The sequence below is a fragment of the Dermacentor andersoni genome, chromosome 9, assembly GCF_023375885.2.
Source record: "Dermacentor andersoni chromosome 9, qqDerAnde1_hic_scaffold, whole genome shotgun sequence".
NCBI classification, from domain to species: domain Eukaryota; kingdom Metazoa; phylum Arthropoda; class Arachnida; order Ixodida; family Ixodidae; genus Dermacentor; species Dermacentor andersoni.
Genome location: NC_092822.1, coordinates 94,456,486 through 94,483,134, shown reverse-complemented (window position 1 = coordinate 94,483,134; position 26,649 = coordinate 94,456,486). Strand labels below are relative to the sequence as shown.

The 26,649-nt window shown below is 47.9% G+C and overlaps 1 protein-coding gene across 2 annotated transcripts in view; it reads left to right on the top strand.

The window, feature by feature from the left end:
- Positions 1 to 17,658: 17,658 nt before the first annotated feature.
- LOC126528386 (UPAR/Ly6 domain-containing protein bou-like) overlaps positions 17,659 to 26,649 on the top strand; it is a 31,867-nt gene continuing 22,876 nt past the window's right edge. For both annotated transcript variants that reach the window (XR_011890048.1, XM_050176277.3), the window contains exon 1: positions 17,659 to 17,972. Coding sequence is in view for 1 of the 2 variants with exons in the window: in XM_050176277.3 (XP_050032234.2) it covers positions 17,912 to 17,972 (61 nt within the window). In the remaining variant the exon portion in view is untranslated. The remainder of the gene's footprint in view (positions 17,973 to 26,649) is intronic.

The following is a 26,649-nucleotide window of genomic DNA, read 5'->3' as shown; positions in this document are numbered from 1 at the left end:
AATGACCAATAATAATAATAATAATAATAATAATAATAATAATAATAATAATAATAATAATAATAATAATGCATTTATTTTCCATCATAAGCGACCTAGTATCATGACGTGCGACAGTGAATTCAATGTTTTCTGCCTTGTGTACTGATCAGTCGAGCATCGGTGGTTGTCGTATACGTTAAGCATTCGTTCCTTTTTCTTGGCTTTCTAGACAAGACAAATGTACTTTTTTTTTAGCACTGCCTGAACCAACAACCAACGTTGCATGCTCGCCGGCTTTCGCACGTGCGCATCGTTGGATTTTTTTTTTTTCATTGCACAATAAAGAAAGCTGCGAGTTAGCGCCTGCTTTAAAGCTGATTCACTGGATGGACTGATTTCCAATATTGGTTAAAAATAATGCTCTAACGAACAATGTTATAACGTAACAACTTTTATTGCGATTAGCTTATTCTATTAGAAATACACGCCGTCTGCGGTTCGTCTGTCCTTCCGTCGGTCGAACCAACTTGGGTATATACACTGGGCAGGGGCGTAGCCAGGGGGGGGGCTTATGGGGCTTCAGCCCCCCCCCCCCCGAAATATATTTGTGCTGTTCATGCACCGCCTACCAAAGCAACCCCCGGCGCCGGAAATCATTCTGGATTTTGTCTAGAGCGTCTTTTTCACGCTCGAAAAGCCATTTCACCGCGAAAATCGCGAACTCGGGCTGAATTTCGCGGCAACGCCCATGCACCAGGAGTCACATAACGCAAGTAGCCCCATGCGAGCACAAAGTTTCAAGGACGTTTTGATGGCGAACGGGCTCGCCGCGGCATCTCGCGGAGGCCGCGGAATCTACACTCTATCATGGAATTTACAGAGCGCGTGGATATCAATCCCGAAACTTTATGGGTATAAAGTTCTCATAAACGTTTTATGTGAAAGGTGCATTGACATTTTGAAACGTGCGCTTTAGATTTTCAATTGCGGAACATTGTAAGTTTAATGCTCCCATAAATATTTGGCGCCAAAGGTGCATTGACTTTTCCAAAGTCGTACATCGGGCCATACAACGAGACAAGCCAAATTAACACACTATCAGGCAAGTTGACAAAGCCCGCAGCGAGGCCTGATGAAACGAAGCGTTGTGGTGGTTCATTCGTGCCGTCATGTCACATAAAAAAATATCAAAATTATTTTTTCACCTGCGCCAAAGCATCCAGTGAAGACACTAAAGCCAGCAAAGGTAACTACGTTCTTATTTATTGTTTCTACTTTTGCTTTTAATCGCGAGGACACGTTGAGCCTCTTCATTTTTTTTGTTCTCGCTCCCCTACCCGCGCGCTGCCAGAGCCAGCCAGAGCGCATGCGTTTTTCTCGTGTTGCCCCGTCCATCAAGCAGCGCACTTCGGTGCGCGTTCGGTTTTCTCTGGCCGAGTGCATGCATCGGATGGAGTGGATGGAATGGGGCAAGGATCTAGGATTCTGAGAATCTATGATTGCGCAACATGTTTATTTGCCTAGTTTGACGCATTATATACCGTGACTTTTTCTTAGATACGTAGATTTATTAGAGACTTATTTATACGTATGTTTAAATATTTTGTTGCGAGGTGTTGTGTATACGTGTAGTGAACTTTGTTTCCAGTGGCACTTTATTGCCCTTTATCAAGCTGTTTCTTCCCATTTGTATATTCCATTGTATCTTCGCATTTCTAATGTATGAGGGCGAGTCAAATGAAAGTGAGCCTACCCACCGCGCGCAATTATGGTTCTGTTGATTATCTGCAAGGCCTTCGCGTAGCACACAGGGATCTCTCATTTAAAAAGTGACACGCAGGTGAGAGGATAAATGTTCTTTAATGCTCTCCACTGGGTTGTACATGGTTGCGTGCCGTAATGGACGTTCCAGAAGTTGAGCAGCGTGGTGCCGTGAGGTTTTTGACAGCTGAAGGTGTTTCTCAAAAAGAAATTAGTCGCTGTATGACTGCCGTGTACATGGAACATTGCATTTCATTGGCCACTGTGAAGCGTTGGAACAAACTGTTCAAAAAAGGACCTGAAAGTTGCAAAGACGATCCCATGGAGACCGGGCCAAAGCCATCGTGCAATCACCCCTAACAAAATTGCAAAGGTTGATGAGCTGATGAGACAAGAACGGAGGATAAGCATCGATGAACTGGCTAAGCGTGTGAATATCAGTCACGGTTTGGTTCGCGCCATAATTCATGAACATCTCGGTTATCGGCTCTTGTGCGCGCAGTGGATGCGCAAGATTTTGAACTACCGCCAGAATACGGAGAAGATCGGCGTTGCCTTTACTCATCTGATCCGCTATCACAATAAGGGTGACGATTTCTTGTCTGCAATTGTGATCGGAGACGAACCATCATGCCACTACTAAGAGTCTGAAACACGACGGCAAAGCTGACAATGGAAACATTCGAACTCACCACCCCCAAGGAAAGCAAAGGACGTCATTTCTGCCAGAAAGGTGTTGTTGACTTATATTTTTCGATCGTCAGGGGCCATTACTCATAGAATTTGCTAAATCTTGAGAGACTATCAATTGTTTCCGATATTGTGAAACGCGGGATCGGCTGTGTGCCCCAATCAAGAACAAGCTACGTGGAAAATTGACGAATGAGGTCATCTTGTTCCATGACAATGCCCGTCCCCACGTCGCTGATGGGGTTAATACAAAACTGGCAAAGTTCAAGCGGGAAACGCTGCAACATCTGCCACACAGCTAAGACCTGTTGCCTTGCAACTTCCACATTTTGGGGCAAACAAAAAAACAGCTCAAGGGAACCAGATTCGTCTCCGACGATGAAGTGAAATTCAGTTGCAGAGGTTTTGAAGGAGCAACCCAAGGAGCTTTATGAGACGGGAATTGCGCGACTCGTTAGTCAATGGAACAAATGTCTAAATGCTCATGGGGACTACATTTAATTATAGTACCCCGTTTGTCATATATTTGCATTGGCTCACTTTCATTTGACTCGCCCTCGTATATTCTGCAGAACTCTTGCTTTTTATACGTGCTCTGTTGCGACTATAATTTCGGTGCAATTACGATACACGTCCGGCGACAGCTGCTGCTGCGTAATACGCTGGAACAAATGACAGCGTCATTGAGATTTTTCACTGGCCGTTGCATATGTACAAAAATGTAAACAAGGATCTTGTATGACAAAGTGTCGTTAATATATTTGTTCTCAACTTGTTCATTTCATGGCCTTTACATTTTTCATATCAGCGGAATGCACTGGTTTGCTGGCTTCGAACTGATGTAGTTCTAAAGTTCGTGTGATATTTTCTTTCCTTATTAAATAGACAAAACACATGAAAGCATTGACATCAGTTATGTGGGGCACAATTTTTGGCACATACGAATATATTCTTTTATGAAAAAAATACATATTTTACTTGTATTGACAGTGCTTAGCGTTCAAGAATTCGTTTGCAGCATCTTTGGCAATGGCAATGCAGTTATTATTCATGTATTTGATCCCTAGGCAAATTGTTTGAGAGCAAGCTTTAGCTCGGGCCCTACTCCGACGCGGCCTATTCAGATACATGTAAAACGCAGAAACGCTTTTCTGTGATAACTCCTGAATCGCTTTTAACGAAATTTGTTGCATTTGAGAGACTAAGTTAAATTCTAGTGTCTGTTGGAAGCGGAATTTCAATTTAGGGCCTGAACTTTCTTTAAAACATATTGAAAAATTTGAAAGTTCGAAAAACATAGAAGCACGAAGTTCACAAATTAAGAGCTCTGCATCAAGAACAGATATCGCGGTTCTGTAAACGGCATCCATTACACCATTCAAATCGGTCAAATTCGATATGTCAATTTGTATCTTACGTGGATTAGTAATGTTATGTACAAGGGTTCTGCAAAAGCCGTACTTCCATAATACTTAATTTTTTGAGACTCATGTGTAACATATCAATATGCTGATTTCATTGCTGATTTACAGAGTCCTAAACTTAATTGTCTCGTTTTCTGAAAATTTCCGATTTTTGCCATTTTCAATAAAATATTGACGACCTAAATCGAAAATTCGAGACAAACGTTCACTAGAATTTAAGTTTTGCTTTTAAATCCAACAAACCTCGTCAAATTTGGTGCAATGGTTGCCGAGAAAAACGAATTCTCCTTCTACATGTATTTGGACAGGAGCATCCAACCTAATGTTTCCTCTTAAGTAGGAGGCCGAGCTGCAACGTGAGCCCCCCCCCGAACAAAATTTCTGGCTACGCCACTGACACTGGGCATGTGACACATATAGGTGTTTGTGCCGCTCTTGAATGAACGTATGTCGGGTAAACTTTGGTCACTGAATTTGAGCCACGAGGCATGCGTCGCTTTTCGATGGCCAAAAATAAACAAATATCCGGTGCTGGGCGGAGTCGAACACGCGTCATTCGTGCAGACAATCTTGCCCGTATATTCAGACACGCGTGGACTTCGTGGCGGCGCGGCTAGATGGCGCCACGTGCGTGTCCGAAATGTACAGGGAGTCTTCATAACTGCAATTTGTTGATTAATTTCTTGTCATTATTGGCCATGTCAACGGCTAAGAAAGAAAGAAAAGGTCTCACCGAGATTGGAACTCTGGTTGTTGAATTCGGAGTCGGGAGTGCTAGACGTTACACCACGAAACCGCACGCTTCCGACGCCACGGGAGACTCGAGCCCGGACCGATCCTGGATGAAAGTAACGGTATCCTTGCCACTAGACCATGCCTTGAGATGAGATGCGTTGATGAAGCGGGGTTTCCGCTCGCTAAACACAGTCGATGCTCTGTTTGAAAGCGTTGCACATCCACGGCACGCTGCAGCAGGAGCAGTAACCACGAGGCGCATACAGCTCGAGCATGAAAGGAGCCTTTCTTTTATTCGGGGGTTTGCGATTGCTTTCTATCCCCGGCAGGGGAAAGGGCAGCGGGAGCGCGGAAGGAAAAAGAAGACGTACTACGCAGCCAGCCAATTGTGGGGCGTTGATGGAGATGACTGTCACACCAAATTAGGCGGGCAAAGATTCTCTTTAGACATATAGTGCTTGCCGCGTTTGCTTGCTTCATAGGAGCGGCTTCAATTCATTTGGATACGCGTCCACCATAACCACCGCGGTCTTCCCGGCCACCGGTTCTGCGAAATCAGCAGGAATGCGAGATCACTTTTCGTGAGCATTCGACCAGTTTACAGGTGGGGCAGTTGATGGCATAAGCAAAGTTGAGCAATTTTAACAATTAACTGAACGCTGCTCTATGTCACAGTCAAGTCCCGGTCAGTGAAGTAAAGAGCGTGCCATGGCTTTCGTATTGCTGATGACCCTTTCTGTGTTTCTTGCAGAAGTTGTAGCGAACGCTTTCTGGCATTGCATGCTACGATGACGCAATTTCCCCAGTACACGAGGCGATAAGTCATGACCAGTTTTAGTTTACGTTCATGATATGGTGCCAAACTGGGCTAAACGTTCTTCTTGCTTGGTGTCCACCCATGTAACACGTAATGCTGCACTTGACGCAATGTTGAGTCGACGGCTGTGAGCTAGATCTTTCAGTTCACGGGTTGACACGACGCCTTCGTCAAAACTTAGCAGTGTTAGCGCATATTCTGTATGCTCACCTTCGATACCATCTCCAGTGACCTGCTAATAGGCAATCTGCTGAGTGCGTCCGAGTTGAACAGCTGCTTTCCAAGAAAATACTGAAGCTTTTACTTGTAGTCTCCGTGGTATAGTGCCCATCGTTGAATACGCACAGCCGCCATGCATGTTCGGTGCTTGGCCGTCACGTCTCAGAAGGCTCACCGGTGGTTGATGATCCGTGACCAATGTAAGTTCACGACCTAAAAGGTTGTCGCTTAACTTGGTCACACGGAAAATTAGTGCCAGCACTTCAAGTTCCCATAGAGTTAGTTACGCTCTGCTTGGGTCCTTGGACGAAAATCAGTAGGCACGTTACCGACCGGGTGAAACAGAACGGTCCCTACTCAGAGTTGTGATGCATCACATTCTAGCTTAAGTTAGGGCCGAAATGCACGATAATTTGAGCAGCTCTTAAGCTTCGTTTAGCCTCATTGAACGCAGCGTCTTGTTGCCTGCGTGCTAGTTTTACCAAACCGCCGCACCGGCACCTGTCATTACTCTTCGTGCAACAGGGTCTACGACACATTGATCGCCTACACCATGCCGCAGATGGTCAAGCACTCCTGACCCACCTACGCTACTGGCCAGCATCACACATGGGACGGCTGTGTGGCCTCTATAAGGAAGTCATAGGGGACGCCTGCAAACGCTGTACAGCCTCGCCCACCACATCGACCGCCAATCCCTATCTCGACGGAGCTGCCAGGTGTCTCGAAGAACCGTTCCCCAACGTGTGCCCTACAGCAGATGGCAGCCTCTCTCCTCCAAGAGAGACTTGGGGACCACCTTCACATCTTCGTCGATGAATCCGTGATACCGGAGACGGGGTCATCCACAGCAACCTGCGTTGCACCGGCGCTACAAAAGAGCAAGCTGTGCCGTCTCCCGGGACATGCAAGCTCTACCGCAGTAGAGCTAGCAGAACTCCATACCTTGCTGTGGACCTACTGGCAGAGGAGCTACCAGCGACCCCTGCAGCCATCTTCTGCGACTCCAATGCGGCGCTGCTCTGCCTGCAGAACCCTGACAGGGCTAGCCTTGGAGTTGCGCTGCTCTATTCCAGACTGACGGCCCTTCAGGACGCAGGATGCTCACTATCCCTGCATTGACTACCGGCACACGTGGGGATCCCGGGCAATGAAGAGGCGGACACTCTTGCAAAAAGTGCCCACCACTCAAGCGTCTCCCTCAGCCCTGCTGTAACGGCCGCAGAGTTCTCGAGACACAGACTGCGCCGGCACATCATCGCCTGCCACCCGGACAAACGGGTATTCCTGGGCCGGCCTCCATGGTCTCTTCCACAGCACGGCCTCCCACGAAGGGATGCCTCGTTGCTGCTCCAACTGCGAGTGGGCTGCTACTGGACGGCAGCCCGCCGGCACCGCCTTGGGAAAGCCACCTCGCCAGCCTGTGCCTCCTGTGGTGAACCAGGCACTCTGGAGCACCTCCTGCTGGCTTGCCCTGCTCACCTGCAGCACCGCGGCCGACTTCTGCAGGAGTTCCACATCCTGGGGCTCCCATATGTTCACGACAGGAAGATATCCTCTTCCCCTGTCGTAATCAGCTACCAGCCTTCCTAAGTGTCGTCGAGTACCTCGACTCGTCGGAGCTCTCGGCGAGACTATAGGAAATTTCTACAAAGACGGATAGCCTAACGGCCGTCCCACCACCTCGCGTATACGGTCTACCTCCAGCCTGCTCCTCCGGTCGACCCCACGGCCCTCTGATGCTGCTGGGACGACCCTCTACCTTTCTCCTTCCTACCCTCTCTCTCTTTTAATCTCATCGCCCCCACCCTGCTGGCGCTGAGCCGTGCTCCCGCATGGGTTACAGAAGATAGTGCTAGCCTTTCCTCCTTCCCCACAAGAACCACTTCTCTGACGTTGCCGTCGAAGCAGCTGTTCGTGCCACGCGGGGCTGCCTAAAGGCAGCCCGCATGTGCAAGACAAGCGTTTGCTTCGCTCGATATCAAGCGTTGCCTTTTACTTATGTATATATTTTTGCCACCATCGTCTCCTCGCTACCGCCGGCACTTTATGCTGCTGGAAGGCAGCACTGCTCGTGCCACTCAATTGTACCGTTAAAAACGCCGCTTGCACAGGAGCCACACCTTAACGTGGCGGTGTTGCCGTGTCGGCGCTATTGTATATAACTGCAGGACCCGGTGTTCCTAAGCCCATTAGAGCTCAGCCATGCCTGGTGTGTCGACAGAGGACAGACTTCAGATGATTGCTCTTTACCGCTACAATGTGCCGCAACGTGACATTGCCAGCATTTCAGGCCGCCAGTTGTCGACTGTTAATCGGATTCTCCAGGCGTACCGTGACGAGGGACAGCTTGGAAATCTACCTCGTGGACACAGACGTCGAGCTACGGCAGAGGACCAGTACCTTCAAATCGTGGCATGTGCAGCTGAAGCCCCACCGGCGCGCCGCAACAGCGGCGCTATGACAAAACTATCAAACAGGAAACTGCGCTAGAACATATTGCAGTGGGACACGTACTCTCGCACTCACTGCCTGAATTGAGCATGGCCAGCAGGTTGCGCTGATTGTAATATCGCTCACGCGCTCCGCTGTTCGCGTTTCATTTGTCCACGATTGTAAATATATGTAGGTTCATGACGTACGTATTATATGAAACATTGTAAGCATAAGGCTATTGTTCGTTGCTACAGTGGTTTTGTAAATGAAAAGCAGTTTGAACACGTACAAGGTAGTTATTCTTAAAATATTGAACTGCCTGAAATATTGTCTGGTATGAGCATTCCACGGTACATTAGCTAGCAGTCTTATCGCACGAAGTGACCCTGCTGACTGACGGAATTTGCACTTGTAATATCGTAGATTAACACCGTGTTCCCGAAATCACTCTAACGCGCTTTTCAATCGATCACTGTTGTCGCCCTTCCTCTCGAACACGATGACATCATAGAGGTAAACTTACACCGGACAAACCAATCTGAATCGTGCCGATGTATATCCGAAAAATCGACGTCGCAGACGATATTCCAAACGGGAGAAGCTTATAGCAAAATACACCTTTGTGCTTATTGATTATACAAGGTTTGCGCAAAATTTCATCCAGATGTACCCGACTGTAAGCATCCCGGATGTCGAGAGTGCTGTACATTCACCGCCACAATGGGCGTTGCCCAATTCGAATAGCTGACTGAAGATAGAAGGCCAAGGGAAACGGGTCGGTTAAGCTCTATAGCGATACTGCCGCGCGAAGAGCATAAATTAGGGATCTCGCCTTGCAACACTTGGGAATGGCTGCTTTCAAATGCAGGCTTGCTCGAGGACCCTTGGTGATCGAAGCCGAGTTCCGTCGAGAAGACATCACGATAGTCGCTGAAAATGGTCTTAACCTTGCGGTTGTCCATTTCGCTTGTCCTTGTGGCTCCGCGGGCAGAATACGCATTTATACCTAAGGAGCGCCAGCCTTGTCCAGCGGCGCCAACACGTCCCGTCCACATAGGCTTGGTCTCCCGCAGTTGAGCACTGTGAGGGGGCAGTGTTCGAGCACGTCTTTGAAGCCGACACGTAGTGTCAGGTCGCCTAGCACCGGTAACTGTCCTGCGTAACGAGGCAACTACACGCGTGATGGCTTCTGGGCCGGTCAATGCTTCTGACCCTCCATGAGCAGTTCCTGGGAAATGACGCACACTCTCGACCCGTTCTCGACTTCTATACAGCTATGTCAACCCCACCCCACATAAATGGGCAGCCGATTGGTGAATTCTCTGGCTGTTACATTGCCGCGGTCAGAGCGGTTTTGACATTTCTTGGCAAGGTGTTCGCGCCTACCACAGCAATAGCAACGTGCGTCGGCCCATCCACAACCGACATGATCATGCCTTGTGCTGCCGCATCTTCCACATTCCAAATGTGCTTCGGACTTGATGCTTCTCTCTGACAGTGTTTTACGACCTGCATGCGCTTTCAATAGAGACGTTCGGCTCGATCGGAGGCGAATTTTCTATGTGTCGATTCTCGGCTTATTCTGCCGAAATGGCGATCGCTTCGGCCTTGTATAGTGTGAGGTCGGTCTTCGCCGGTGGCTCCTTTTACAGAGCCGCTGAACGAACACCGCACACAATAAGGTCCCTGAGAATAGAGTTAAGAGCGCCGCCAAAGTTGCAGTTATCGGCTATGCGGCGTATTTCCACCAGGAACTCGTTGACAGATTCCCCTTCTATCTCACGATTGCAAAACTTAAAGCTCACCTTTATTCCATGCCGCTTCGGATCATAATACTTGTTGAGCACCTTGACAACTTCATCGAAGCTCAAGGTATGTGGTGCTCGCTGTGCACGACCCTACCCTACAATACTTGTGCGGTTTGCGTACTTCATGCTGCCACGAGAATGTTCTCTTCTTGGCGGAATCTGCGATTTCGTTCGCTTCAATATAGGCACCCGCCTTAATGAGATACGGTTTCCACTTACATGTGTCCTTGTCGAAAGCAAGGAGGATTTGATGAGCCACGGCTGTTGTCGTCGAGGCTGCTTCTGTGGGTGTAGATTCCGGGTCTTGTTTTACTGCGTGAGTGCGAACCAGGCTCGTCGCCACTGTTTCATTTATTAGAGCACTGTACGGGCCCGACTTCTCAACACGGGCCCGACCCGGGACCGCTTTATGAAGCCGGAGCACAGCCTGCGCCCGTGATAAGAAGACCGGGCCCATGTTACTAAGCCCGGGCCCGGCGCGGACCCAATTGTTTATTACTAAGTTTAGCCAGGGCCCGCGTGTACATGACCAGGCCCGGCCTGGGCCCGCTGGAGGAAATTTGTTCATTATTATTATTGATGCCTTGCCCTTTGCGGCGGGCCATCAGACGGAAAATCCGGTGTGTACATGCATTGAAATTTTGACTTACCCGCGGCGGCAGCTTAGCGATTAAGCTATTGCGCTGCTAAGCTCTATAGGACGCGGGCTCGATCCCCGGCCACGGCGGCCGAATTTCGATGGAGGCGAAAGGCAAAAACAGCCGTCTACTTAGATGTAGGTGTCACGTTAAATGACATCTCCGGCGTTTCTTTCTTTAACGAAATTAGGATATTATCATTTTTATGGCATTGACAGTCCTGTCACCGGTAGGATATGGTTCAAGTTGCTTAGAAATTTATCAATAATTTTAAATAACCAATAAACGAGATACCGAAACCGAAACGGGCGTAGCTGCTTCGTGTGACGTCACGATGAGTCGATGACGTCAGATACTACATTACCGTAATGTAAACAGACAGAACGCTTGCTAAACACGCAGTACACGTGGCGCTATAACGCCACGTTTACGGGAGCTTTTACAGAGTTTCCGAACTAGACAGCGGCGATTTCAGGGAAGATTTCAGCGACAGTGGCGGTTTAGTCTCTGATGCCACAAACAAAGGGTGGCCAGCAAAAAGTCTTGAATCGGGAACGCAACCAATCTTTAAAATTCATTTTCAGGAAAACTAAATGACTTGCAGCCATACTGTTTGCAACAGATCAGAGTGCAAAAGAGAACATATACTCAAAATTGTATTATCAGTGGACCTCGAAAAATCGCCGGAGCTACGCTTTCACTCAACGTGTCCGTCGCGTATGCATTCCTGTTTGTCTGCCTTTCCAGGTGCAGAAATCCACGACCGCCTGAGGCTTTTACTTCCATATCTGTTGGGAAGTATCTGCCTTGTGGCCTTTCTTACCACACTTAAAGCAAACGGAAACATACCCGTCCACAAAGTTGCTCTTGCACTGTGCGGCATGGTGCCCCATCCTACCGCAAACATAACACTTCGGTGGTACTCTTTGGCTGACTCTCCTGTCGTCAATTTCATTTCTCCGTGCGTCTTCTCGTCCGTCTTTCTTCACCTTTCCCAGGTTAGTGCCTTCTTGTGCTCCTAGAAATCGATCGGCCAGTCCCAACATTTCAACAAATAACTTGGCTTTCCTCTCCTTAAGGTAAAGCGACAAGTTTGGGTGGCAGCTGCTAAAATTGTTCCTTAATCAAAATCTCGGGAAGGGAAGTGTACTTCTTCGTTACCCCGGCCATCTCTATCAATCGGTCAAAAAAATTTGGAGGACCCTTAAGCTTCGCCTTTAAGAATGGAACGCAATAACATTCAAAGATCCCTGACTGCTTCTCACGCTTCCCAGCAAGTGCAGCTTATGTTACCGTAACGTTTACCGGGAAATGCTGGCGCCGAACGCTATGCATGAAGGCGAGCTTGGTAGAAACGCGGCCTCTTGCGTGTGTCGCGATGCGGTGGAGGCGAGCGCCATCTGGAGGTGTTGCAATTAACAGGGCGTGCCGCTCCGCCCCGTGGCCTCCAAGATTTGCGCGCTCCGGCACGCGCCAATGGTAGACACCGTGGCCGGTCCATGTATGGCAGAAACGCTGGAAAATGGGTCTGTTTGGGTTTCAGCTTAACAGATTTATGCTTTCTCGTATATTCAAATTACAATCCGACGCTATCATGTCTGTATGTTGCGTGTAAGTCATACGTTACAATTTTTCGGACGTATTTTTGAGAAAATTCAATTAGTTCAGTAAGTTCTTTATGCTGAACGGAGGGTGTGCGTGGTTGGGTGTGCGTGGATGAGTTTGCGTGGTTCTGAATGATTTTTGCCGGAACGACGGTCGACGCGGCCTGCCAGATTTTCTGCGACACGGTGGCCTTAACGCTATCGCGTTAATAATGACAGCCTTGCCAAAAATTGCGCAGTAGTCTTACCGTCTGCTGATTTTGTGCTCCTAAATTTAACTATGAAGCCCTCAATGGTGAATCGAAAACGCCTCAAGAGAGCAGCATTGACCTTGGGGTAGCTTAACGCGTCTTCCAGTGACAATCTTCCAAAAACGCTTAGCGCTTCCCCGCTCAGGCATCTGCTAAAAACTGTAGACTGCTGCCCCTCCGGCCAACTCTGGCTCCTGGCGATACACTCAAAACGACGCATATATGCGTCAAGGTCATCTTTTCTTTCGTCGAATGCGCCGAGAAGCTCGCTTGCATTGAGTCTCAAACCTGTGTTGGCATTCTTTCTTTCTTTCTTTCTTTCTTTCTTTCTTTCTTTCTTTCTTTCTTTCTTTCTTTCTTTCTTTCTTTCTCTCTCTCTCTCTGTCTCTCTTTCTTTCTTAATTTCTTTCTTTCCATTGCTAAAAATACAATGGCGGGGGCTAAGATAAAAGCTGCAGTGAGGCAGCTTGAGGTGCCCTTAGCCCCCGTGTTACATGGTGGCAGTGAGTCGCGCAATCAACCGTACGCAGAAACATTTCATATAAATGTTAAGTACAATAATTAATCAATTCAAGAGAATTTTCAATATGGGAACAAAGAAATTGGATAATGGCAAGTAAAAACAGTGCATATAGTACACACCACGACATTACATACACTTGCAATACGTAAATAGCGAAAATTGCGTACAGTTGACGATGCATAATTAAAGGTGAAAAGAAATGATGCTCGATTAGTATTGGAATGATTAGGAGAAAAAAATAGGATGAGCAAAGATTATGTCAATATAAACATTTAACAACACGCATATGAGAATACATGTGAAAAAGAAATTACGCTTTATTCATTAATTAGGAGAAGGTTCGGATAAGTGACAACAGCTCTGACCGTGTTATGCTAATGATGTCAATGCCGGCGTCATGAAACGAATTAAGCAGTCTGGGTAATTTATTTTTTTTCATCTTTGCGAGCAATAGTTGGTTCTTGAAGGAGGTATAGACCAATATTCTCCATCTCTTGAGTCCCTCTCTTCAGTGCTGCTAACATTACTCGGATTATCCCTCTCCAGCTTTTGAAGGTCCAGTTTAAAGGGATATCTAAAGGCAAAGATTAAGTCGAGATAGATTGAAAGGTTAGCCTTCTGTAATAACGAATTCTTCATTCGTGACGAAAACAGAGCTTTTGTAAGCGAGAAAATGACGTAAATAAAAAATTGAAGTGGCGCCATCTGTTGTTCACTACGGCACATCTTATGTGTGGCATCAGCACCTCTGATGCGCAGAGAGCGGCCGCGACCCACCATTGCGGGTGGCATCGCTTTTCTCTGTTTACAACGACACTGCCGGCTCCGGCTGTGGAGCCTCAAGTGACCGTAACCGATAACCTGAACCCAAGCAGAGCTGCAGAGCGAACTCCGGCTAGCTGAACACCTGCAACCGCCAACCTGCAGGCTTCGTATACTATAGAGCTAAACAAAGAGGCTGCAAAAGATATAACAATGGCATCGATGGCGGTCACGTCGATACGACGTCGAGTCCTCCCCTTTGGCGCGGGCTGTTCAAATTGAGGATCGAGCAGCAGCAGCTGTGCCTTGGACGGCGATTTCCTGCACAAGAAATATATATATTGACACACAGAAAACGATGATAGACTTCTAGACGAATACTCTGACGGTCTAGCTGGACTTAATATTTTCCTTTAGTGTCCATTTAAGACGCAATGCTTCCACCTCACGCTCGCTTGCCTTAAGTGCTGCGGCGTGTTCTTCGCTGCTTCTCGTTCTCTTTCTGCTGCCTCTCGAGCCAAAGCCCTCTCCTCCCTTTGTCTCGCCTGGTCCACCTCTATACACTTCTTCAGCTCCGCTCCTGACAGACCGAACTGAGTGCCGATAGATACCAGCTTTTCTAACTCCATGGTAAAAAAGAAACTTTAGGTATGCAAAAAGCGTTAAAAAAATTTCCGGTTTTTCCCTCCGCCTAAAGGGGATCATACACCAAGGTTTTCCACCCGCTCAAGGCTACTACTTTGCACCAGAGGTCCTGTCGCGGACGCCAGATAATGTCATGACTCGGAGTCTATGGGTTAGCTCCTCCTGAGCAGTGGCACAAGCGGGTGGAGTCTGGTGCCTGGCTTTAGCCAATTGCCGTCGTGAACGAGACAAAGGCCTGATGAAGTCAAACAATTAAAAGGCAGTAATTTAATGCGACCTCTCAACAACAAAGCAAACTGGCGTCATTAAGTAGTAGCCGTGAATATGCTAGACAGAAAAAAAGGTATGGAAATGACCACTCCAAAGGACAGGTGAAACAATGTAGAACAATCAAGATGCGCAATCGTAACATATGTCTATCAGTACAAGCTGAATTTCTCAACAGTAACCGGGAAATAAAATATTTGGAGCCCACAGAATTAAAACTGCAGCATGCAGTAACACGGGCGCGTCGACAGTCCCGTCCCAACCGTTGCGGCCCGTAATTAGTGACCCTCGACGGCGGCACCTCGACGTCCGTGGCTGACTTCCACGGGGGCTGGCGGTGTTCGGTGTCGGAACGTGATGTCGGCGGCTTATTTGCCTGGGAGTTGCTCAGCGTTTATTCAACTTCTCCGGATCAGATTGGCGAAGTGTCGGAACGGCTCGTTTTTGTACAAACCTCTCGACGCGTTGCCATTCACCTCTTGCTGTCTATAGACGCACAAATCGATCATACACGCGCACACTGGTTCTCGACGTGCTCCGCTGGCGGTCACCTTCACCGGCAGTCAATTTATTCGCACGCAAAACAATAGCTGCGGACGACAACTGCTTCACGTAGTCCGGGCGTGCTCCCCAACGTGGTTCAGAATCTACCAGCGGTCTCCTCCGGTGAACAATTTAATCGCACACGAAACAACAGTCACGAACGCACATAGCTCGATGCGCTCTGGATGTGCTAAAGATGACGTTCCCTACCGCTTACGCGAAAAGTCACGGCACGTAAGATATGCGGCCTATTCTTAAAGAAGTGATGTTTATAGGCGTGTATACTTAGGAGGTGGGGAGGTGGAGAATTGAAGAAATAACGCGACTTATAGGACTATATATATATATATATATATATATATATATATATATATATATATATATATATATATATATATATATATATATATATATGGTTTAGCAGGTTGTAGTAAAGGTGCTTACTCTCAGGTGGAACGAACTGGAAGCCATTGAGAAGTTCTTGCAGCTCACCTTCGATTTCTCGAGTTGGGTCTCGTTTTATCAATGTATACGTTTCATCGTTCTGAAGCAGGTCCTGAGACGTAGCCAGTGCGGTCGAGAACAACGTTTGCATTCCCTTTATCCGCAGGGAGTACAGCTACCTTTTCGTTCTCCTTCAACCTGTATCAAGGCCTGTCTTTCTGGTAGTGTCAACGGGTTTCCAACGGTTCGCCTGCTCCAGCCAGTGCGCCAGGTGTTGCATGAGGGGAGGGGGCATCGCCGCGATGCCACGTCACCCTCGCGCTCGGAAGCCCGTGTTATCCCAAAGCCACCTAGTTTTCTAGGTGGCTTTGGTTATCCTCGCGTTCCTTGTCCGCGCAAGCCTTCGCCTGCGTTCTAACTGCGCCTTGGTAAGGCTAAATCAAAACTCGTCAAGCGTCTCAACGCGCTCGCTTGCCCGCGAGGAGTCCATAGCCGGAAGGACCGCTGAGCGGCGTTCAATTAGACATTAGTGCTTTCGCATTCACAACTCTTACGAAGTGCTTGAATGTCCTCGGTTTTTTTTTTTTTTTACGCGAGCATATGTAAACGCTGGGTGCAGGTCTCTCTTTACGACAGTTTGTGCACCTGCACTGTTCGTGCCATCTGTAATATGAGTCATTTCATAATGTATTCTTTACCTTTAATATATTTCCATGTCATTAATTTCTATGTCGCGCCCGTGAAGAGGAATAGCCGGCACCAGCTTTTCGTGCTAACATCTCCTAGCTTAGCACCATCAGTCACAAATAACGATGTGGTGTCAAATATATATTTGCCAGTTTCCTACATTACTTCAACGTGCTGCAGACTCCAGTGAAAGAGGGTCCGGATGAAATGGACGATCCTTTGTGCATATTCTAACGAGTCATCGTATAATCACAGAGTAAGTGAATTTTTCCTGTTTAGTGTATGATCAGCGATGTCACGATTCTTCTTTTTTCACAACTAGATTTGAATCACCGGCTCAAAGCGCACGAACAAGTTAATTGCTGGCTGCAGGCATTATGAAAGAGTGAGATTAACTAATCCTTCATTATTTCTGAGGGATCGCGGCGTGTCGAGCATCATGCCAAACATAATACTAGTGCCTTTAGTAAAATAGTCATGTGTAGCGAAATTCTGCAGCCTGAAGTTAACTATAGAGTCGTATTTGATAAGCAAGAAAGTTAAAATGACCCGCAGCTCAATGTCAGTAGCTCTGTTTCTTGGCGTATACTGGACAGAACTGAGAGAAATGTGCACGCCGTGACTGCTGATGGATTTATATGCGCATGTTAATAACAGTACTCACAAAATAGTCCTTCACAGGTGTATGTAAATCTGACAACTGATACATCAAAGACAGCGAAAGTTGTACGGGCGTGTCCTCGTACACTTCGAGGGTCGGCTTGCCAGCCTCGCTCATAAGCAGCAGCACTTAATACTGCGTTCGTGTGCAACCGCACTCGTACAAAATTTACCTACAACATGGAGTCGGAATAACTCGACGTGAAAAACAAAAATTACGGATTACTTGTTACTGGTTAAAAAAACCGAGCATATATCAGTTGTTGTCTATTCAAAAGACATATACGTAAGGTAACCTTGACTGTACAATAATTTATCATTACGTTTCACAGCAAATTCGAGGTTCCGACTCACGTTGCGTTGATTTTACATTTCATATCTACCACACCACCGTACGCTCGGCCTTCACAGTCGCGCCTTAAAACGTTAAATCTATGGCGCTTTTTGGCCAGAACTGGCCCTTGCGCCATTTAAACCCAATCATCAATCAATCAAAGCCTTAAATCCAATATAATTTCATTTCCTCGGCCCGCGCAAGCCGTGAAACCGGGGCCCGTTCTTTGCCGCCGAGAAATCCATCATACCCCCCCCCCCCCCCCCCCCCCCCGCGAGGGTTTTGGACCGCAGAGCTCGCATTGTCCACACTCTGCTTCCGCGTTTCAATACTCTTTCCCTAAAGCGTGGCTGCCGCCATCGTAGGGACTCCGCCGACGAGAAGTGTCCCTATCCTAAGCGCGCGTAGGGGTTCCTTGTTTCCAATAAACAGTGTAAATGGCGACGGAATGGGAAAGGAACGACGCGGAAAAGGGGGAAAGAGAAAATCAACACAGCAACATGGCGGCGACCCACCGAGTTGTCGCCGTCTGCGACGGCAGCTGCAGCGGCGGAGACGGTAGAAGCGCGGCTTGGTGCCCGCAACAATATTGAAGAAAAGCTTCACAAGCGTTCATCGCGTTCGCAAGGTTTGAACCTGGTGGGGTTCGGAAGCTTCCGCGAAACTCCTCCTCCGCCGCCGATGGCTTATCGGATCACCGCCGTCGCATCGCTGGCGATCCTAGCCCTCTGTCTGCGCCAAGGTAAGCGGCTTTCTTGCGGTTTCGCATCTTCTTTTCTATGCGCAACGCGTGGTCGCGTATTCCTGTCCGAGACAGTTACGGTTCCCGGTTCGAGGGTGGGTCTAGAGGTTTTTTAAAAGCGAGTAACCTGTTAACCTGCGGACATATCGGCAGCGAATATACAAAAACGTAATTGAAAGAGGATCGCGTCTTGACTTTTGCGCTTATTCGGTAGCTCGTCAGTTGGTGAGAAAATAGTTTCGCATCCCGGCGTGCGCATTGCTCAAGTTGTTGACGATGCTCCCTATACTTAACGGCAAAACTTTAGTTTACTCGTGCATTGTGTTTCAATTTCTCGTGCTACCAACATGCGCCTCTTCGAATAATCCAGCTCAAGGACAAGAAATTACGATATCTGCCACATACAATTTTTAAATATTCCAAAAAACTTAAAAACGATCGATCACCCAATACTGCGGTTTTATGTGTCTGCAGCTGGTAACCTTGCGCCGAACTCGTAAAGCTTTTCGTTAGCAAGTGCTTTTTGCCATTGGTCGGCCGCCTTCGTTAATGATATGTGCAACATCAGGAGTGGCTGAAATTTTCCAATGCGAAGAATTGTAACGTAAGATGATTTGTGAATAAGGGCCCGTGGTATGTTGCTGTATCCGGTGCTACGCTCAGCAATAGCATTGTAGCTTGTCGGTTCTAAACTTCACCACTATCGTTCTTCAATTGTGATGAGCGCGACTGCATATTATGGCTACTATACTTCATACCATCAAAGGCTTTGATGGCGTGACGTGCTGTTGGTATTTACCAACGTAACAGCAAGCCGTACATTGTGCGGCTACTTTCACACCCATGACACACTTGCAACCGGCCTAAATTTATAAACATTTTAGAATGATTAGAGAAACGACTGTTAAAACACCGCATTGTTTCTTATATATACACGTATAACAACATATGCGATGAAGCCATGGCTTTGAAAAGACGTGAGCATCTTGCGGCCTTACCGAGCAATATTTCGCACCGTGCAAGTTAGTTTTATGCTGAGCCTTGCTGCTACTAACTACTACTACTACTACTACTACTACTACTACTACTACTACTACTACTACTAGTTTATTTCACCTCAAGGGATGTGTACAGTCAACTGGTTATAGCAGGCCCCCTGTATACGCCAAATGTTGACTTAGGTTGGGTAACGTGAAGTAATCGGAGAGAGATAAACGGGAAGGAAAGACGAGTGAGTTAATTAGACTTGCGGGTATACCCTTCACGTGGGTAAATAGTTCAGGCTGATCTCGTGCGTGGCGTTGTTGCCTCTATTTGCTTTCTTCATTAAATGTGCAACAGGGAAGTTTGGTCCCAGAAAGGACCGGCTACCCGAAAGTCCTATAGCTCAAAAAATTAAAAAAAAATACTACATTTACAAAATCACTAACATAACGTAACACTAACACAGCGAGTTCATTGATTGCATGGATAACTAAAGAAAGGTAAATTTGTATTGATGCAAGAAGAAGGCAGAAAGGTCAGCAGGGTAACCACGGAGAAAATTAAAATTGCGTTATAATACCATTCCCAAATAATTTATCGAGTCAGTGTCCATGACAAAATCCTGTCGAGAGATTTGGTTATGGCCAACGCTGCATACACACCACACATACTTGAGAAATGGCACCAACCCAGACAAGCTACGATTGCGAAGACTTACACCCGATGTACACATTGCCAGGAGTCATGCAGAGCAGACTTGCAACACCTCATTTGGAGCTGTGCAGCTTTTTCACAAGGGAGATCCAACATTCAGCATCTACTACACGGAGACATTAGAACACTAGGAATTGCAATACAAACTAACCCGGAAACACAGAAAGCCATTGCGACATATGGCAGACAAAGTGGCCTGTTTCGAGTAGTGTAGAAGGGGTCGATCAGCCCATGTGAGAGCGGCGGACCTGAACATGCACCTGAGCCTGCATAAAGCGGAAGATCCCAGACTGAGATGAAGTGTTTCAGCCAACAGTCTGGGTGCCCACATTCCCTTCCCTCCTAATCCCCATCAGCGGCCTAGAGCCGTCCCCTTCCTTAAAATAAAGGCTTTATTCATTCATTCTTTGTTGGGGCATGACCAGGGTCCAAGCATTTTCTCCCCAGGGAAAGGACAACTTTAGGCCCTTTTCGCGAAGCATTTCGCTCCGGAGGAAGGAGACGGCGTTTTGTGTGGCGCGTCGCACGTGGCCTCAGCGAGATCGCGCGAATACGAAACCACCAAACCTTCTGGCCTGCTTCTGTGCGATCACCTGTCGGAAACGCAACTGGGTGTCAGCTGACGCGCTGCGCTCCAATCATGCTGCAAAACGGGAAGCGATGGAGGGAAGGCGTCTGCTGCACAGTTTGCTGCGAACATAGTGACTGGAATATTAGCAAGTGCAATCAATCTGTGTGGACAAGTTCAGCGAACGCTGTTACATTAGGAGAGCCTGTGTTGCCGGCCTTTCTCGTTGCATGGCTTTCCCCGAGGATTAAAAAAAAAAATCGACTCATCCGCCAGCGTTCTATCGGTAACCTCCAAGGAAATGACTTCAACCCCGAAACGGCGACAACAGTGGGTATACCGTTCGTTACACGGTGACAAAGGGAGTAGCGTCGTTTCGTGGCCAAGTAAGTTTCTCGCAAGTTATTCACGCACGCATCCACCTCAACTCACACGCAGACTTACGCCAACACTATTGCCGACGTATCAAGAATAAATGAACGGGCGCATACTTGAATCAATGCGCCGAAGCGTGGGTGACGGCGTCTACACCGACAGCACACAAATGTTCGAAGCTGAACCTTTGGTGACGTTCTACAGAGTAAGCGAGTGACTATCGATAATACGTCCTTGCTACAAGTTATTACCAAAGTGCGGAACATCTACATCCCAAGCCTTGTGCTCTCCAACAACAAATCTACCGCAGCTAAGCACACTCGTGAGCCATTAGGCAGAAAATAAACAATCATACAGTGACCGCGCCGGGGAACCTTACTTGTTAAAAACAGGACAAACCGCTGCGTCAAAGTGTTTGTCAAATAAAGAATGAAGAGCGAAACACGCTGATCCCGATTTAATTTATAAGCGAAAAGCTTGGACAGCTTCGAATGCATTTCTAGTCCCACTTAAAGCACAATCACCTTATTCTCTAACACCAAAAGCGCTTACATGTCCTCTAAAGCTGTGACCAAAGCTTCGTGTCGTTCGCCCAATCAACGCGTCTACGATATCCGCCGAAACAGAGGTTTGCTGAGCCGCCAAGGGCATCGTGGCACATCCATTGTAAACACGGAGGCAGCTGAGGTCGGCAATGGACGCGTCATCACGTGATCAAACATGGCGGCGCTCACCGGATGGCCGTGAAAAGGGTCTGCAGACCTTTTCGTCGAGCAAGGAGGGAAGGCCGTGCGGCGAGCCTTTCCTCCTATCTCTGTTTTGCGAATTGGCGCGGCGCTGCTTGAATGTGTTGCCGTCACGTGATGCGGAATGATTTGGAGACGCATTAGCGCAAGTTCTTGAGCCAGTGGGTGCACGATGAACTTGAAAAAGGGGGTACCAGCGAAACACAAAACGACGTGCACACAAGGAAAAGGCGTTGGACACGGACGGACGCTGGAAACTGGCACTCGCTCTCCGTGAAACTTGCGGGACGCCAGTTCATACGATGCCGTCGTGGAGCCACTGTGTAGCCTTTCGGTGCAGCGGTAACTATACGGGTTTCGAAAATTTATATTGGCTGCGCAAACATGCGACGCGCATCATCAGCCGCGGTGTGCGTGCGTGTTGTGAACTATTTTTAGTGTATCGGTTTTCAACTCGACGAAGTGAACGGGCGTCTGTGAATTGGCAGGGGGAACTGGAAAATCTGATCTCTCTCTATATATATATATCTGATCGTTTGGCGTGGGAACCAAACCATAAGAGTTCACTGACCTCCAGCGGAGCAGATAATCACCTCCCCCCCCCCCCCCCCCCCCGTCGTCGTCGTCCAGGCCCCCTCCAAGAAAAATGGAACCTACCGTGACATGTCAACCGGCTGACACACGGCGCTACCTCACATTCCTCCACCAAAATTGAAAAGCATATGAGGAAATTATGGCAGGTCAAAAAAGCACCGACTGCTTCGTTTGAGGTGAACAACTAAACTTTATTTCGATAGTGATGCATAGTGATGCCCGTTGCTGAGCGAGTTCGGAGGAGTACAGGGTTGCCCGTTGACGAAAAGAGTGAGGCTAAAGCTGGCAGTTTCTTCATACTCCCCCCGGCATGAGCTTCAGGTGATTCTTCCATGTATTCCATGGGGTACAACAGTTGAATCGGTCTTCTCAATGTGGTTCCATCAGGCATGCGCACCATGCAAGCTCTGATTCTTCCATCTCGTCCGAGAAGCACCTCTGCCACTTGTCCAGTTTTCGAGAGTTGCCTCGGTAGATAGTGTTCACGGACTAAAACGAGAGTTCCTTTCATCAGTGCACTTGACGAATTTGGCATAGCGAAATGTGCTGATCGGAGACTCGTCAGATACTCCTTTTACCAGCGACGCCAAAATTGGTCGACCATCCTTTGCCGGTAGTGCCAGCGACGAGTGAGTTGACCAGGAGGCTGAGCCACCTCTGTAGCGGAACCACTGTCAGGAAGAGTTGTCAGTTCCTTTCCCACTAGAAAGTGAGATGGTGCTAGTGGTTCGGGTTCGCTCGCCTCGGTGTAGACGTAGGTCAAGGGTCTAGACTTGATGACAGCTTCGATTTCAGTTAGGATTGCCGTGAGCTCCTCGAAGTTGCAGGAGCTGTTTCCCAAGACCTTCTTCAAAGATGTTTTCACGGACCGAACCATTCTTTCCCAGAATCCTCCCCGCCAAGCAGCTTTCTCAGCTATAAATTTCCAGCGGATCTGGTGGCTTGTGAAGAAGTTGTGAATTTCTTTTCCTCGTATCGTTGTCCATAGTCGCCTTAGATCCTTAGAAGCGCGCTGGAATGTCCTGGCGTTGTCAGAAAAGATCACTCAACAAACTCCTCTTCTCGAGATAAATCTTCGGAACGCCATAAGGAAGCTTGAGGTGGACATGTTGGCCACCAATTCAAGGTGTATTGCGCGAGTCACTGCACACGTGAAAATAACGATGTAAGACTTCCGGTTATTTCCTTGATCCTTTGTGGGCCAGCAAAACCTACACCGTTAACATCAAAGGGTGAAGCTTGTGTCACCCTCTCACGAGGCAGAGGAGCGATTGGCTCAGTAGCAGCTCGGCTGGTAGACGGTTGCAAGTCACGCATTTCTTAAGCACCTTTTTCACCATTTGCCTTCCCTGCACAATCTAGTACATTTCCCTCAATTCGGTAAGAGTCTCCAGTGCGCCTGCATGCAGGAGACGGCGGTGGGTTGCGCTGATCGTTAGCTCTGTGAAGGGATGTCTCGACGGTAGGATAATTGGATGCTTCACGTTGAAGGACAACTCGGCTGCATTGAGCCGTCCTCCCGCTCTCAGCGCTCCATCGTCGTCGTAGATAACGCTGAGATCACGTATCGGGGAATCGCTTGGCATGCGTGTCGAGCGGCGAATACACTGGAATTCCTCTTGGAAGGCCTCGAATTGTACTTGAAGAATTAAACAAGTATGTGCCTTTTGAGCTTCCTCTGTCATGTCGCTCGTATTTCTGGCCGGAGTGCCTGGCGTAGTGGAAAAATCGTAAAACCCAGGCTGCCACTCGAGCCAGTCCAGAGAGGGAGCTATATTTTTGCAGAGGCAAGACAGATTCCTTTACAGGCACGTTGTGAACGCGAAGTGTTTTTCTTTCCTCCTCTGCGATGGTCATGTCAGCGATGCCTTCATGTCTTGGCCAGCACATAGATGGCTGCAAAAGCCAAGTAGGTCCATTCCACCAAAGTGAGCTCGACTTGAGTGTTTGAGGTGTGACTACCCTCGTCAAAAGGTCGGCGGGATTTTCGATCGCAGAACAGTGATTCCAGGTGTCTGGATCCGATCACTGCTGGATTTCCAACACTCTGTTGGCGACAAAGGGTTTCTATTGTTGTGCGGGACCTCGCACTCAGTGCAGCGCAATAGATGAATCAGTTCACAGATACCATTTGGCTATTGGAAGGCTCAGTGGCCGCTCCAAGTATTCCCTCAGTCGAGCACCTATCACCAAGCCCATCAATCCCAGTCTTGGAAGAGAAATTCTCTTAATTGGTGCTACTCGGGACTTTGAGAGGAGCTATCGTTAGGTAAGCTACCATATCTTTTTGGCACTGTTACGTCCGTTAAATGGTGTAGCTGGGTGTGCCACTGCGTCCAAGCTGCTTTGACTTCTTCAGGAAGAAGGGTCGTCCCACTCAATACCGAATTGCCACAATGCTTGGAACATCAACTTGGTTGTCACAGTGACTGGAGAAATGAGACTAAGTGGATCATATATACGAGCCGATGCCTGAAAGATGAACCGTTTTGTGTTGCTGTTTCGGTCTAGGAAATCTAAGATGGCCTCCATATTCTAGGTGATCTCTGTCCTTATCCCATACAAGTCCGAAGACCCGTGAGACACTTGTTGTTGGACATTCCATGTAGCCAAGGGCGCATCCGGTTCCTTCGTCGTTGAACAGCTGTTGCAGCTTCTTGGAATTTGAGTTCCACTTGCGCAGTGTGATGCTTGCTCGATTCATGGCATCTACTGCCCCTCGGTAAAAATCTGAAGCCTCGATCCTGCACTGTGTTCGCTCCTGTTATATATGAGATCGTCCACGTAAAAGCTCTCGCTGATGGTTTTTCTTATTTCTGGATGATCTCCTGTCGTGGACAGATGGTGGGGCACGGTGGCTGCGAGGAGGAATATAGACTACTTATCACGCCACAAGGGACACGTGTCATTCTCCAGACCTCAATAGGAGGCTCTGGGTCTTCATTCTTTGGAAGATGTTCATACCAGAGAAATCGGAGGGCATCGCGGTCCGCCGGTCGCACTGAAATTTCCAGAAATGCTTTTTCAATGTCTGCACTTAATCCAATACGATCAATTCTGAAGTTCAGCAACACCTTAAGCAAATCTGGATTCAAGTTCGGTCCTGGTTCTAGGGCTTCGTTCAGAGATATACAACCTGCATCGTGAGAAGATGCGTCAATTACGACTTTAATCTTTGATCGAAAAGCTGTCAGGTCTAAAAACTGCACGATGAGGCATTTAGTATGATCTGCCTACATCGTTGTTGGTTTCTTGCGATGGAAGTCGTTCTGCGAACCCTTGTTCCAGGTACTGACGGATAGCCTCGCAATACTTGATCAGTATCGTCTCATCTTTCATTAACTTCTTCGTGAGGTTAGTCAAGCGCTTCTTTGTAACAGCTTTGTTGTCGGCGAGTTGCATGTTCAGGGGTTTCCAAGGCAGTGCTACCTCATAGCGCTTGTCCATTTTCTCTATACCGATGCCAAAAATGTGCTCATGACTTCTTTCTTCGTTCGTTTGGGCACAAGAGTCGATAATTCCAATGCTCTCAAGTTCCCAGAACGATTTAAGCTCCTTGGACAAGCTGGTTGTGTCGGCGAACACTCCGGCACGAAGCACTGCCACTGTTGAGCAGCAGGCAGCTAAGCTATACTGCTGGGAATCGCTCCTTGCAGAGTCCAGCCAAATTCAACTCAGCACGCCCTGACGGAATGTGATATTATGACGCTGTAGTGACGGTGAACTACCACAGTGGCACAGCGCAATTAAGTCCCGAAACTAATTGTTTATAGGGCGAACCTGTGCACAGCAAAACACGCATATAACACTCTGTAAGATGATAGCGGCGAGCACGCTCGTAGATCGGCGTATCTGATCTGCGGTTCAGACGCGTCGGCTATTTATGCGTGACTCGTCGAACGTTCCAGCGTTATCGCTGGTGCTCGCACAAGTTCTAGAATGTACAATGCATTCGCGTCAGGTATGTAATCTGATTAAAAAATGCTCGGCCGACAACTCGGAGAACAGATAGGATCGGCTACAAGGAAAGAGACCGTCTTGATGCGTGCAGGCGGGCGCCTTGCGACGAGAGATAACGTTTAACATTTGTTAGCCGGTGAAAAGCGGTCACCGGAGAAAAATAAATACACGCGTCAGTATTCACGCAGCGAGACCCGTAGAAAACTTCCACCTTGCAAGGCGCTGGAATTTAAAGCTGGTGGGAGCATTAACCGGCCAGTAGCCGAGATAAGCAGGATACGTTTAGAGTATTGGTGGGGAAAAAAGCGGGGAAGAAATTGATAAGACCGGCACCGTTACAGGCATAGGTAACTATACAAGGTAGACATGGAGGTATTAAGGGAGAAAATATTAAGGAGAGTTAGGCAAAACGCTAGCTTGATAAGCATGTATGGATAACTTTATTAGCTCAAACAGGTTATGTGACTATTTGTCGCCGCCCCATTTCGAAGGGGATGCCGATAAATCAACGTATTAATGCAATTACCATTCTTAGTCTACTTCTCCCAATACATATTGCAAATAAAGGTGTCAGCAATACGACGTGTCGCTAAATTGCTTGAATGCTAACCGCATTAACGTGCACAGTCATCGTCAGATAGGTTCTGCCGGAATTGACCCCCTCCCCCCCCCCGCCCCTAACGCTGTCTCGCACAGCTTTTCAGCGCTTGCAAAGCCTGACCTAATATTGCAGCAA